At 29.3% G+C, this 16,582-nt stretch overlaps 1 protein-coding gene across 1 annotated transcript; it reads left to right on the forward strand.

Moving 5' to 3' along the window:
• Positions 1-10,906: 10,906 nt before the first annotated feature.
• LOC136091986 (uncharacterized) lies at positions 10,907-13,016 on the forward strand. The gene is made up of 5 exons (XM_065819707.1): positions 10,907-10,939; positions 11,081-11,225; positions 12,063-12,219; positions 12,470-12,820; positions 12,908-13,016. Exons 1-5 carry the CDS (start codon positions 10,907-10,909, stop codon positions 13,014-13,016), a joined length of 795 nt encoding a protein of 264 aa, XP_065675779.1.
• The last annotated feature ends 3,566 nt before the right edge of the window (positions 13,017-16,582 follow it).

Consider the following 16,582-nt stretch of genomic DNA (forward strand, 5'->3'; position numbering starts at 1 on the left):
GAAAATCATAACTTAGTTGACAGGAGGCAATCAAATGTACTCCATTAATGAATTTAGGCTAGAATACCGAGATCCGAGATAAAAGTCTTCATAAGTCTTCATCTCATCATCTAAGGAAATTTTTTTTGAAGGAAATTAGACACTGATATGTTTATTGCTTAAATAGATTTGAACCAAAAGAATGTCACGATGATGAATTCAAATGAGTGAATTCATTTTTCTAGAGATTTTACTTCATTTAAAAGTTCATCAGATAGATCAAGGTCACGAAGTTTCTGCCAAGATATAAGGACATCCATAGGTCACTTAACAAACGACTTCACAACCTCAATGTGTGCTCTCCATTGGGTTTGTTAGGTTTAATGAAGAAGCATACCAGTTTTCCAGCTAAGACTTTTCATTAAATAGGGCTTCTTCTAAAAATATTTAAAATTAATGAACGGTTAAGGTTATAAGTGCTGCATGACAAATAAAGAGTATGAGTATTCTTCTTAAGAATAATCGTTTCTACGTTTTTGTACACATCAACATGTTGGCTCTATTGTCGCACGCTTCACTTCCGTAGTTTTTTAAATTGGTTGCAACTTGATCCAAAACGTCTATTACTACATTGCCTTGAGGTTTTTCATCATGAGAAAACTTTCCTAAACTATCCATTATTTATAGACAAATCGGAGAACTAAGGTGATTTACTTAGTTAACGAGAATGGAATAGTAAGTAGCCGTAAGAGTCTCCTTAACGATGTTACCGTGGACGATTCCTCCACACTCTCTGGTGAATTCGTTTTGAGAACTCCAACTTAAGTAATGCCCATTACTTTTCTTAACATCTTTTTGACAGCGGAATAACTTTTTCAAAGTGTAAAAAAAAGTTTTTGTTGTTCTTTTCTGCCTTTAGAGCCAGAATATTTTTCTTGAAATTCAACATTGTTTTTTACGTAGTCAAGAAATATATCAATAGTTTTTTAGTACTCTATTATTATAAAAAAAGAACTCAATATTGATGCATAAAGTTATTTCAACTGCATTAAGTTTAATTCAAAAAGAAAAAAAAATAAGTATTGAACTCGAATGTTAGAAATTTATATTGTTATTATGATATTTAGCGAATCTAAAAAAAATCTTAGAATTCCAATTATGGATTGTACTTTACCCACATTGAATACAATTTTATTACACACACACACACACACACACACACACACAAACATATGTACATATGTGTGTGTATATATATATATATATGTATATATATATATATATATATATATATATATATATATATATATATATATATATATATATATATATATATATATATATATATATATATATATATATACATATACATATATATATACACACTGAGTTTTGAAACCTTTTTATAATTTATTATTCTTTTATATTGTTTACTTAATATTTATTTGTGTAATATTATAAACTTTTGAATATGATTAATTTATTTGATTGTTGACGTACTCCGATTTTGTTTAAATTTTTTTCTGTATATATACTGTAAAGCCAATGAATTGACCTGTCTTTTTATTGTTTAAAACGATGTTTTGATTGCCAAGGCATCTATAATTAACGCATTCTTTGTAATTAACGTCAGCTTTCATACTGAAATAACATAAAACTTCTTCAAAAACTAGGCTCACAATCTACGGAAGAAGTCCAGTTGGCTAATGGGTTTGTAGCAGGTAAATGGAGTATAGGCCGTAAATGCAAAGTCACTGCAAGTTTTTCAATTCCATCAGAGTACATATGCCTTTTTTGAAGTTAAGTATTGTTTTCAACCTGATTTTTTATATTAATAGTTAACCCACTAAAGTTAAATACCAAAAGTTTACCCACTAAAGTTTTTACAAATAAAATCAGCAGCATCTTCAGAAACAATTTTTTTTTAACTTAGAGTTTTTAGCGTAGCCTTTAATGTATTTAATTTTTTTTTCTTTTCGTTGCAACTTTTGTTTATGAATTATTTTTGCTTATAATTTAGCTTTAATTGGACTTGCATTTGTCCATAAGTGTACTTTTGGAAATAATAGTATCATCATTAAAACTATGTTTAGCAACATCGTTGCTATAATTTATTTCCATCTGGTAATCAATACTCTCCGGTTTTTCCGAAATAACACTATTGGAGATATAAATTCCGTCACTATTGGCAGCAAAACTATTGTTATCACTTATATCAAACTGGAAATCGATATGATGGCCACTGAATGTTTCTGAAAATTTAACTTTTTTAATAAGTCTCTTTTTATTTGTTTTTGGCATTACAGAACTAAACTTTCTTTTGTCTTTTGGTTTTCAATCAATAATAATAGATGGCAATAGAAAAAGGTTTAATTTAGGCTTATTATTAAAATCAGGTATAAATCGTGAAACATTTATTCCAACCTAGCACAAGGTTTGCTAGGTTGGAATAAATGTTTCACGTTTTCTAGCAACGATCCACTTTTTACATAGTTGGCAATTATTATTTGGAAATTTATGAAATGCTATTGTCGTTTTTCATAACTCTATTTGCACAAAATGATGCAGCACAAGAATTAACCATGAATAATAAAATTTAAATGTTAAATATTGAGCATTATTTGATGCAAACAACCGTGAAGTACTATTATTCAAACTTTTCCCCTTGTCCCCTTTCCCCCCCCCCTCCCCCCAAAAAAATACACGGAAGTTAGACATCTATTTTTTTTTAATATATCATTGTATAATGTACGTGCAGTGAACGTACTTTTGCCCGCTGGGTTAGTTATACGATATAATAATATGCAAAAAAAGAAAAGATAATGCAAAATAAAAATAAAAAAGACTTGCTGCATAATAGTAATTTGTATTAGTTCAAATTGAATTTAATATCATAGAAATGATCATAAAATAAATTCAACAGTGGTATTACGTACTTGAAACTGCTATAAATTCAAGATTTTTTGAACAATAAAGTAAAGCAGCAGCAACGTTTATACTAAAAATTTGAAACTGAAAAATTTCACTCTAACCTTTTTGCTGTCGAATATTTATGTGTAATTTTAATTTGTTTACGATTATATATTTTTCATTAGCTTGCAGTTTTTCTAGTTTAGCAAAATGTTGCCACCTAAATTATAAATATAGATGTCCAAATTTATATCAAGCCAGTAAATTTCCGAGTATTTTTAACATCAGATACATGCTAACGATACTTTCACTCTTTTAAATGACTAACTTGATTTAAAACCTGTACCAAGCTTGAAAAATATTGTAGAATTGTATTCGTACAAAAATAAGCAAATGTTAATTGAAACCACCATTAAAAGAAGCGCATCTCTATTATCTGAAATTGTCATTGATAAAGAAGTTGTAACCAACGAATTGAAATTGAAACTTGAAATACTTGAGCAAAAAAAGTTTGTTTAAATGACACTAATAGTAAGATTTCAAAACACAGCGACTTTGCAGCAGCCTTAGCTAAGCCAGGATCCCAAAGCTAACACAGCTCTCGTTAGTGCAATATCTAAATTCTAAAGCAACTGAAAACAAAGCTAAAAAGGCTATAATTGTGGGCATGTTCTCTTCAGATACTTCAGACCAGGTTGCAGACGAACCCATAACTACTGAAAAGGTGAAAGAAATAATATCATGTGTAAAAGTTAACATTGAAATTATATCGACTCGTAGAATAAAGCTCAAGTTCAGTTCAACCACCAATGAATCAAACGGCTCTAATGCCAGAAACAGCCAAAACTCAATTATTGTGGACTTTGAAAGTGTAGAATCGAGAAATATGGTATTAGCAGTAGCATCAAATCTTTCCAAAACTGAAAACAAGAAAGTTTTTATCAGACCTGATCGAACAATTGTGGAACAAGCTGAGTTTAATAAGCTCAACATTGAAAGAAAAGCAGCAAACAGCGATCTTGAAAAACATGGTAATCTTGATAACCCATTTTGATTAGTCATCCGCAGTGACAGGGTCCGGTGCATTGATGTATCTAAGACCCTTGAAATCAACGACCATTCAATACACCCATTTGTTGAATTGCAAAAAGCCCATATTGCACGCTCAAAACCAATCAATACACAATAATATCAATGGTACTATAAAACCATCTACATCTGCCCAAAACTGTTCAAACAAACCATCAAATACTTTTTTAAGCCAAGAAATCAATTCAAACATTCTCACGCAAATTAAATCACAAAAAAATTGCCGAGCAAATCACGAAAAAAATAAGATTATAGAAAGTTGTTTAAAATGCTGACACACAAACGCTACGTCGCACAGTGGCTCAGGGCGATCAAAAAACGGCAAAAATTAAATAAAATTTGACATAAATTGTAAATAAATAATGTTATATACCAAAATAATATTTTTTAGGTCAAAGATTTCAAATTTGTTGATAAACTTTTTTTTAAGCGCAGCTTCGACGCGTATAATGCGCGTATGCGCGCGTTAAAGGTGACTACACGCGTACAAAAAAAATTTTCTTCAAGTTTTAGATTCTTCAAGACAAACACATTATCGTGATATGTTACTCTATTTGATATTTAAAAAAAAAAGGTTTTTAAAAGATGTTGATACATAGAGAAAAAAAACTATAGTTTGTTACATTTATTTTATTATTTACATTAGAGATGGGAAACAAACCGAACCCGAACCGAACGAACCAAACTAGAACCTTATCTACGACAGAACCGAACCGAACCCGAACTTTAGTTGTTACTAAACCGAACCGAACCCGAACTTTAAAACTGTTGTGAACAAACCGAATCAAACCAACTGTTCTTGCCCTAACCAAGCTAAATAGAGGCTTGAAAAAGTGAAAATTATGCAATTCGCACATCACTACAATACATAATATGCTACATTACCTAATGTGTAACATACATAACATAATTCATTACCTAACGTATAACATACCACGAGTTTAGAATTATTTTGTTCTATCTCTCATATTAAGTGTTGGAAGAAAATGAGTTAGTAATTTTAGTAATTAATAATTACTTTTAAAATATATTTTAATTTTTAAATTTCTTCTAAATAATTTGTTTAAATCAAAATTATTTAAAGCATAAGTTATTATTTCTTTAAAAACTAGCTAAAATTTTAAGTAATTTTTACTTTTAGAAAAAAATGAAAAATTTTCTCCCAACGTTTAAAATGGGAAATAGAACAAAATAATTCTAACCTCGCGATAAGTCTACAATTCATAACATTACCAACCAAAATGGAAATGTTGTTTCTAAACATTTGCAATATTGAGGTGTTGTTAATGTTCTGAGTTTTTATTCATATCTTAGTAATTAATGATTGCAATAGTTACATAATATTGTAGTAATAATGAGTAACAGTAAATTAACTCGTAAATGGACTAAAAAAGTGTTGGAGAAATTGATAACAGACGAAGCGGCTCGCTTAGTACCTGCATCATGGACAAAGAGTGAATGCTGGACACGCTTCCGTTGCGTTGAAGTTGGGGATGAGGTTTGTAGCTATACTTACTGCATATAAAATTATTTAACTTTATAAATATTTCAATAAATCAATAATCACCTGCATCTCTCAGGCATTGCATATTGCACACAATGCCAAACTGAGCAGCATTCAGGTTTGATAATTAATTAAATATCAAATGCTAAATAGAGTCAATTGACCTTAGTTATAATACACTTTATTTGATTTTTGTATAACTGTGAGTAATCATGTTATAATCAACAGGTTGTCAAGGAGTTTGCCGTTTGTAAGCAGTGTGGATTATGGTTGTCAGTGCCAATTGGTCATACTACAACTTTACAAAGACATTATACATCACACATCAATAAGATCAGTTCAGAACCTGGACAATTAAAAATGACAAGCTTTTTACCTAAAAAGACAGAGGTTAATAAATATAGTTTGCGGATCTTGCTTTTTCCTATTTACTGTTTTAACTTTTCACTTGCTACCATTGATAGCAAAATATATTTGTTACAAGTTGTTAGCAATATTTTAGAAATACAATGTTTTTTGTAATACAAAAAAAAAAGGCCATTATGTATTGCTACGTGTCTATTGTTTACTGCTTTATACTTTACAGGTTCCTAAACACATTTGTGAATATGCTCAACGTGCAGCCCTTTACATGATTGCAAAAGACATTCAGCCATTCTCGTGTGTTCAGGATGATGGGTTCCGTCACTTTGCTCAAACAATGATTGATATTGGATCGAAGTATGGATCAGTGAAACTTGAGGATATTATGTGTGATCGAACAACGCTGTCTAAGACACTACTACCAAAGTTCTACAACGAATGTGTTCGAAAGCTGAAAGACGAACTTGCTGGGGTTACTCATATCGCAATAACAACTGATCACTGGACCGATGACATTCTAAAATACTCTTATCAAACTTTTACAGCACATTACATTAACAGCAGTTATTGCCTTATAAGTAAGTGTGTTGGATTGTTTGAGTTTAGTGAGTCTAAGACTGGCATTGCCGTAAAAGCAAAGACAACTGAAATACTTAAAAAACTTTTCCCTCAGACTATAAAAAGTGACAATTTGGTATTTGTTACTGATAATGGGAGTAATATGAAGTCGGCTTATCGCAACGATGTTAGACTTAGTTGTGAAGGTCATAATCTTAATTTAGCTGTTGAAAAAGCTTTGAAATCCCCTGGTGCTAATTTAGTTCATGAAATGATCAAGACTTCAAAGGAAATGGTGGGCTACTTTAAACATAGTGGGAAAAACCAGGAACTAAATCACACTCTCAAACAGGATGTTGCGACTCGTTGGAACAGTCAATTTTTTCTTTTGCAATCACTGTCATGCCAGTTAGATCATGTCAAGTCAATTCTTGCTGATTCAAAGCAGTTTGACAAACTTGAGCAACTGAACAACGTTAATGAAAAATTGTTGCATGACGTTGTAGAATTTTTGCATCTCTTTCACAAGGCTACTGTATAATTGTCACATGACAATGTGCCGACGTCCCCTGATGTATGGCCAATGCTTTTTTATCTTCGATCAGCCTGTAAGATCAATGGTTCAGACAGCGACAGTATGCGTGATTTGAAGGCAGTTTTTCTGTCCAGTTTGAATGAAAAGTATGTTATTCATCCTTTGCACAAGCTATCAACACTTATTGTTCCTTCTTACAAATACTTGTCTTTTGTCAACACAGACGATCGCAATTTTGTTTATTCAGAAATGCGTAGTATGGTGGACAAAATTATTTCTTCTTCACCAAATCAGGTGATACGAAAGGACTCAGGCAATACAGATATAGACAGCTTTAGTGAATGCAGTCATTCAGATCAGCTGCCTCCTGCAAAGAAGAATAAAGCTGAAGACATGAACTTGACAAATACTTGGCACTGCCCGTGACAGCGTGTGATGCATTGCAATTCTGGAAAGACAATGACCGTGAACATAAGCTTCCGACGATGGCATTGATTGGTAGAAAGTTGTTGGCTATTCCTGCTACAAGTACTGCCAGTGAAAGAGTGTTTTCAGTGTGTGGGGTGACGATGAGTGAGCGCAGGGCTCGCCTAAACCCAGAAACATTGGAAATGCTGATATTTCTCAAATACAACATGCAGCCCTGATTACTAGACTGACAGTAGGCTACTTAAGCTACCGTTATCTGTGTTCAGAAAGTTACTGCTTTAATGTTTTGTGCACCTTAACTGCAGCTATTAGCATCTGCATTGTTTTTTGAACTTTTGAAGTTGCAGTATAAAAGCATTGCAAATTATTATTATTCAAGTTATTTGCAATGCTTTAACTACTTAATATTACTTTAATTTATTTGTGTTTTATCATTGTGGATGTAAAGCTTTGTAACTAATAAAAAAACAGTTGTGTTGATACCGAACCGAACCGAACCCGAACTGAACCGAACTCGAACATTAGATATAACCGAACCGAACCGGACCCGAACTTTAAAAAAAGGGTTCGATTCCCATCTCTAATTTACATTACAGTTAATTTAATAACTTCTCCTGGTAACGGTTTTCCTCGATAGCTCCTATGTTTTCTAAAAGATATGCTTGATACTTTTGGATCTGATCTTACTAGAAGGTAGTGCATCTGATATATCATTGTGTTTAACCTTGATATTTTTGATGTGTGCTTAAGCCCAAAATTTCTTATCTGTTTCTTTTAAACTCTCCAATGCATCTTCCGAATATACTCCGATTGGCAAAGGTAATTTATGTGATATAGAAGAACTATGCAGTAGCAGTTTATGTACAGTAGGAGGCATAACGTACCAGTCGTACAAACTCACTACACGTTTAGCTGTTTCAGTGCAGTATAAATCTAATTTATTGATATTAATAGGATATCTACAAGATATGGTAATGAGAATATTTTGCAATCTTTCAATTATATTACAATCAACTTTAGTAATTTCAGAAAAAACTTCACTATTTTTAAATGCTCTTCTGGCAGTATTTCCGTCATTGGTATTTCCAGACCCCGTTTTAGGCAAGTCAACATATAGGCTTAACCGTTCTCTGAAGAGTACCTAAATCTCTTTTTTTTTTAAGTCTACAGATAATTTTTCCTTAATTGTTTTTGGCTTATACTTTTTAATTTCAATTTTATAACTCAAATGAAGAATAAATTCCAAGCATTTTAACCAATAATGCAAAGCTGAAATTCCGAGCCCCAAGGCTGACTGATTCTCAGTTTTTGCTTTTAATAAATCAATATTGTTCATTTCGTTGGATTTAGCATTGCACACATTGCAGGAATGAGTGGATTTTGTCTCTGTAAGTGTGTTAACTACTTTATTATCAAATATTGTAAGATCAACTCTATAGCTGGTATTAAAAGTCATCTTTCTTCCTGCAATATCAAAAACTTTGCAAAACGTCTTTAAGGTATTTATATGATTTTTTATATCTGATTCTTCTTCTTTGGATAAAATTGGACTTCTTTTTTATATTGTAGATGAAGAGGTCTACAAAAGTGACAACTTAAAGGATTTTTATTTTTCCAAATTTCGCCATCTTCTTCTTGAGCAATAGAGGCACAAAAGCTGTACTAAAGAGATTTTCTTCACTTTTAAGTTCTATACTTGTGTTGCTTGTCTCGTATTTCTGTTTATAAATACTTTGGCTTGATGCTCCATCAAAACCAATCTTTCCATATAAAACTTCAAATATTTCGTTACCTTGACCACAATTAGACATATCAATCATTTCAGTTATTTTACTCACAGTGTGATCTAACATGCTTGGAAGAGTACACTTTGCAGAAATTTCAGAAAAGTGTATATTTTCAGGATAGCATTTCAATGTTTCCTCGAAAATATCGTGCAAGGTAGGATAAATATGTACATTGTGTAAAAGAGCTGGGTTTTTGATCATTTATTTATCGCTGAGATCAGTGTTCATTTTTAACCTAAGAGCTTTCTCTACACTCATATTAATGTGAAAGGTTTTATCCAAAGTTTCATCAACTTTTTCTATCTCTAAAACATTAGAAATATTGTTTTTTAAAATAGAAGCTTTTTTTTTTCTCCAGTAGCATTTGCACTTTTTGCAGAAACTAAAAATAGAGCCTCATGATGTTCAGTGACTAGTTCTTTTATTTTTTTTCTTTTGCTTCGCTCTCCTAGAACACTCCATTGTTTATGGGACCTTCTAGAACCAAAATGGCTACTTTTATTGTTCATAAGATTTCTTTGAAGCCAACGATTTTCTTTTTGTATAAATGTATCTTAATTTCGTCCACATTATTTTAGTTTTTTCTTCACCTTTGAAATAAATATAACTAAAGAAACCTTTACTTTATTTAAGTTTTCTTTGCGAGTTTCTTCAGTATTTTTTATTTCATTAAGTAAACTCTTTCATAATCTTAATTTATCCACTCCTAATTCACGTATATTTGGGATAAGATCTAATCTTTTCATTGTTATTGTTTTTAAGAACCATCAATATAATAAAACTAATATATCAGAAAGATTTTAAATTACATTATATATTTTTTTACTTTACACTGTTTAAAATTTTATTTTGTTATGGCTTTAACAATTGTCACATTGTTACATCGTGTAAAAACACTATATTACTAAGTTAACTTTATATTGCAGGAAATAATAAAGTTGTTTAGTTGAGCTTTTTCAAACATGTTGTACTTATCAAATAATAAATCGTTCTTTAAGATTGTCAATAAATATTTTAACAAACTTTTAAATAGTAGATAATGACAAAAGCACGTTTTTTAAAACTATATTTAACATTTATGATTTAAAAACTATATTAGAGCGAGTAATACAAGTGAAAAATTAAAATTTAAGTTTCCCGCCATTTTCATTTGTTTCGGTTATAACAAAATACTTTCAAAAATGGCGGAAAACAAGTTTTTTAACTGTTAAACAACATTTGTATTTCTTTAATAACTTCCAATACCGCAGGACACCGCAGTAATCCCTTTATATTTTAAAAGTAGAAGTGTTAATTAACTAGAAAATATATTTATAATTTTGGAACATTTTTTTAGCTGATATGTAAACCAAAAAAATACACTTACTTGCTGCCTTTTTTAAAAAAAAGTCTTTAAACTTAAACTAAAAAATCAGACTTTTTTTTTCTTTTTAGTAAATTTGAAATATATAGAGCCAAAAGATTATCTTCAAAATAAATATACACTTTTATTTAAACTAAAAGTACTCTATTTTAGTTAAATAAAATTCTCACATTTTTCAGATTTCTTTGAAAATAATATCAAATTTTTTCACTTCTTTTTACTATAAAATACAAAATAAAAGTTTTATTAAAAAATTATTTATACTTTTGAAATAAAAAATTATTGCAATTTATTACCATTATTTTGTTGTTTTGAGTCACTGTGCGTCGTTAAATAATAAGTATAATGAGTTGTTAATTTAGGTTGAGAGAAATTCACCGCATATAATTATGGTATGCGAGACATGGTGGACAGATAACTCGGTAACTAATATTCCTGGGTATTGCTTATAAAGAAATGATAGAGCCTTCGGAAAAGGTGGTGGAGTGTGTATATATATTGCTAAAATTTTAAGCTCTTTTAAAACTTCCAATACTGAACTTCAAAGTAACCTAATTGAACAGATTTGGTGTTCTTTAAACATTGGTAGTGAAAGACTTATATGCCAATGTATTTATCGTACTGGAGTTAGTGACATATACAACTGCATAAATGTAATGAGGTTAATTGAAGCAGCCGACAAGATGGTATTGAATAAAAATGCAAGTGGTATTCTCTTATGAGGGGATTTTAATTTCCCTCAATTTGATTGGAGCGATTCTATAGGCAAAGTAATTAAAAAAAACGAAATAGCGCAGTTATTTATAGATAGCCTAGATAAATTCTATATGTTCCAAAACGTAATGATCATTTCATCTTAAAAATGATTAAAAAAAAACAATATTTTGGATCTGGTAATAACAGAAAGAAATTCAAGAATTTTCAATTTAGTACACTACCCACCACTTCAACACGGACTTAATGGGCACCATATTCTTACTTTTGCCTATAATTTTACTCCATCATATAAAATTGTAAGTCAATAATACGCTAAAAAATATATATGTATCATAAAGGTAACTACAGTAATATGAATAATTACTTTGATAAAATCATCTGGGATAAGCTCTTTAAAAACCTTAACGCAGACGAGTGTTACAATAAATGGTTACAACATTATGATATGACATGCACTTTATATATCCCACAATCAAATATGAATAAAATCAAAAGAGCATCTTGGCTTAATAAAAAATTAGCAGCATTGACAAAGTTGAAAATAAAACTGTGGATCAGGTGCAAGAATTCCAAATTTAGAGACCAAAATTTATTAAGGGAATACAAAAATATCAGTAAAGTCACAAAAAAAACTGTAAGATCGACAATCAGAGAGTATGAGTATGAAATTGTTCATAATGCCAAAGGAAACCCTAAATTGATATACCAATATATAAACAGTAAAAATAAAATCAGTCAAAAAATAAGTGCTCTGGAAATGGAAGATGGAACAATATCAATCATTAAATCAGATATTACTAAAGTACTGAATAATTTATTTTCATTCAGCTTTTCAAAAGGAAAACAACAATGTACCAACGTTTAATAAAGCATTACCTAAACCAATTGCAAATCCGGATATAAATACTGACACCGTTATTAAAAAGTTAAGTAAATTGAATGTTAATCTACTGAAGAGGACAAAGTGTACCCGAGAGTTTCAAAGGTATGTTCTAATAGTATTTCAATTCCATTATTTATTAATTATTTTTAATTGATCCTACTCAAGTGGAATAAATCCGAGATTATGGTAGTGTGAAAAAATTATCCCTAAATTTTAAAAAGGAGACAAATTGAAAGCAACAAACTACCGTCCTGTTTCATTAACGTCTGCCGTATGCAAAGTAAGGGAGAGTATAATAAGAGACGCTTTGATTGAACATCTTGTTAAAAATAAGTTATTACCTGATTTGCAGCATGGCTTTGTCCGTAGTAAAAACTGTTTTTTTGGACTTCTCCAAAGCATTTGATACAGTTGCACACAAAAGATTTTTAATAAAATTAAAAGCATATTGTGAAAATGAAGTTTTAGTAAACTGGTTTAAAGCATATCTGACTAATAGAAATCAAAGAGTTGTCCTTGGTACTTATAAATCAGAATGGAAGGAGGTAACAAGTGGAGTGCCACAGGGCTCAGTAATAGGTCCGTTATTATTTGTTATCTATATTAATAATATATCACAAGAAATAAAAAATTGCTGTAAAATGTATTCCGACGATACAAAAATTATTTTGGTGATTACAAATATCAACGATAACTATGCAAGGCAAGAGGATTTATTGAACCTTAGTAAATGGAGTTAAAAAATGGCTTTTACACTTTAACAACAAAAAAGGCAAAATTATGCATATAGGGAAAAAAAAACCTCGCTAGAATTATTATATGAGCCAACCAACATCAATAAAATAGAACAAGTACAACGAAGAGCAACAAAAATTAGATGTTTAAAAGGTATGAAATGAATTTCGACTGACGTCATTAGAAAAACGAAGAGAACGGAGTGATATAATAGAAAATTGTAAAATTAAAAATGATTCTCATAAAGTAAATTGAAGATACCCTCTAATAAACAACTTATATCCAAAATTAAGAGGTCATAATCAACGGTTGCACAAACAAAATGTTCGTATTTCGGAAGCAAAAAACAAACTACTTTACTAATAGGATTGTTAATAAATGGAACAGTCTAACCTATGACGTTGTTAACTCTGTTAATTTAAATACTTTTAAAAATAAACTCGAGGAGCATGAAAAGGGCGATTCTAATACATATATATATATATATATATATATATATATATATATATATATATATATATATATATATATATATATATATATATATAATATATATATATATATATATATATATATATATATATATATATATATATATATATATATATATATATATATATATATATATATATATATATATATAAATACCTGGCAAATATGCTATAGCGGAATTTCAGTGGACAATTATTGGCAATTTGATCGAACCGCTGTAGTTTTGCTCATCGGTTACTTAGTAGACCGTTAATAGCAGCCACAAAAATGGCAAGTCAATGATTAGCTACTATTAACATGTCGGAAAGTTTCGGCTATTTATAGCGGCTGCCACTAATGGTTCTCTAAGTAACCGATGAGCAAAACTTCCAATGAACCGCTAAAAAATGCCTATATAGGTCCACTGCAAATCTACTAAAACAATGTTTGCTGGGTGTGTATGTAAAAGCTGGTTATTTTAACATTATTTTATAATAATAACACACCAACAGTAAGTTCTTATTCTTATAAAATATTTTTATTGTTTAGGCATTTCTTATTCTTATAAAATAGTTCATCTTTAACAGTATTCAAGTAAAACAAAACTCTAAAAAGAGTTTTTGAGTTGTGTTAAATTACACCTCTCAGCTATTAGTTTATGCATGTTTACACGATGGTATCTTTTATTAACTAAAAATATAACTTTAATTACGTTTGCTCTTTTTTGCACAAATTAATGTAAAACGCATAATTGTTTAAAAGAGTAAATTTAACTTCAATAGTATATATAATATTACGTTTAAGTCATTTATAGTACCATCTTTGACATCAAATACCATTCGATATTAAACTTTAAAATATTTAATAAAATGAATTATTTTATTGCCTAATTTTACAAAAATTTATTTCTATTTTTTTACATCATTTAAAATTTACATAATTGTCTAATTTTTATTTTATAAACAACTACATTTTATCATTTTTTTTGTAAAATGGTAGGGGCCATACTATATCGTACAGAAGCTAAAAGTTCAAATCGCCGCTATCTTTGAAAGTCATTTCGGATTTATTTATATTTATAATCTATAATACAACTAGACAATTATGTGATGAAACTTTTTATTGTTTTGCTTTAAATTAGATGAACTGTTTTATTTAATTGTTTTTATCAATCTTGTATTACACTATGGTTTTTTTAGTATTAGTGATCGGCCTTTCAATTTCTTGTCGAGTTTTTCAATACAAGTATATATAGTTATTTTATTCTCAATACTGAGTTGTTGTTTTTTAATCATTGTTGTTGTTGTATAGTTTTGTTGTATAATTTTGTTGTACAATCGAGCTCTTGCAATAGAATTTAGCCAAATATCGAGAGTATATATTTGTGGCGGTTTATTTTTTTTACTAATCTTTTGGACTATATCTGGTTTCTGTAAAAATTGTGTTATGGAAACAGATATACAATGAACGCTGAGATATTTAATGTGGACACATACAAGACCAAGTTTTAGAAAAATAAGATCAGCCTGTGATATTCTTCCTATAGTAAAGGTATATTTTTATGACTGAGCTTGGTTGTAACTTTAGTATAAGTGTTCATTTAATAGTTTGCATGTAAAAGTTATATTTTGAGATCAGTGGTCCAATGCACCGGTAAAATAACCGGTTAACAGCTCCAATGTTTGCATGCGTAAAAATGCATTTAAAAGCTGGAGTTGTTGACCGAGTGAAAACCAACCCAGGTTAAAAAAAAGTTTAATCCCGGGTTTAAAAAATATTTTTAATTATACTTGTTTTCATCCCGGCTGCATTTTTTATTTTCCATTTCAGAAATGACATTTAACAGCTTGTTTTGATCTTTAAAACTTTTTTTTTTACTGTTAATGTATATATGTTGGTATATATGTTTCTCCTAATTTTAATGTTATTATTAATTTTTTTTGTTTTTAGTAAGCTAATAGTTGTGAAATAGTTAAATATTTTAATGGTTGTTTAAAATATTTGTTTATGTGATGATGTGCATTATTTATATATTAAAAATATATAAAAATAAAAATTGATATGAAAATGTAAATAACATTTTGAAGTATATTACAATAGATATGTATGTTAGTAATTTATTAGTTAACCTAAAAATATATGAAGTATATTACAATAGATGTGTATGTTAGTAATTTATTAGTTAACCTAGAAATATATGAAGTAGAATAATTATTTTCATGGCGACATTTTGATATAATTTCGGTCCTTTTATTTAGCAGTTCCTCAGGTTTTAGATTAGATATAATAGCAAATTTCTTACTTAGACATAGTGGGCATCTTTTAGAAATATCTGAGTAATAAGGTATAGACTTCAGAATAGACCATGTTAATCTAGGGGTTTTGTTTGAACTGTTTTTAAAATGCCAGACGTAGTTTGATAGGGTGGTGGACTTTTTGTATTCAACATTACTGAACGATGATTTGTTGTTGTTATATCTGGTTTTCCATTCACCTTCCGTTAATCCAATATAAATTTTGTTGGGTTGATTTTTAGCTGCAATGGTGCATTCGTATATAATGCCTGTGGATTAGCACTTACTATTATGGGGGCATTCTGTTTTATTTCGATAATTGCATTTTGGGTTATTTTTTTCAATTTTTAAAACGATAATTTTATTTGTTGTGGTTTTTAAAATTTTGTTGGTATTTTTAGGGCAGCTGTAGCTTACCTTTATCTGTAGCTTACCTGTAAAGATTTTGTACAGGTTGTGCGTTTAAGGGAAGTTATTTTTTCTAATAAATTAAAAAACATTTTAACAACACTTGTGGCGACATTTTTGTTAAATGGGGGGTTGAACCATATGATTTTGCGTTAACGATTTTTTAAGATGTTCTTTGTTTGATCTATATATATATATATATATATATATATATATATATATATATATATATATATATATATATATATATATATATATATATATATATATATATATATATATATATATATATATATATATATATATATATATATATATTAATTTTTTATGTAATCAACACTTAAAATTAGTGACATAAACACTGACATAATAGTGACATAAGCTATATATATAATATAATAGTCAGAAAATCACAAATTTTGCCAATAAACTATATATATGAAGTGTTTGTGACAAAGTAAATAAAATAACGAGTGAAACAACATACAAAACTAAATTAGGCTGACCATTAGCGACATCTTAGAGCCATCAAAAAAAGTTATATAGATATTGAAAAA

This window comes from Hydra vulgaris, chromosome 15 (genome assembly GCF_038396675.1).
Source record: "Hydra vulgaris chromosome 15, alternate assembly HydraT2T_AEP".
Lineage (NCBI taxonomy): Eukaryota > Metazoa > Cnidaria > Hydrozoa > Anthoathecata > Hydridae > Hydra > Hydra vulgaris.

What these genes read in the sequence shown, in the direction of transcription:
- LOC136091986 (XM_065819707.1), top strand. Translation starts at nt 10,907, where the DNA reads ATGGTATGCGAGACATGGTGGACAGATAACTCG. An exon ending in CATGGTGGACAGATAACTCG is followed by an intron (nt 10,940 to 11,080) that starts GTAACTAATATT and finishes CTAATTGAACAG; the next exon opens with ATTTGGTGTTCTTTAAACAT. An exon ending in ATTGAATAAAAATGCAAGTG is followed by an intron (nt 11,226 to 12,062) that starts GTATTCTCTTAT and finishes ATTTTCATTCAG; the next exon opens with CTTTTCAAAAGGAAAACAAC.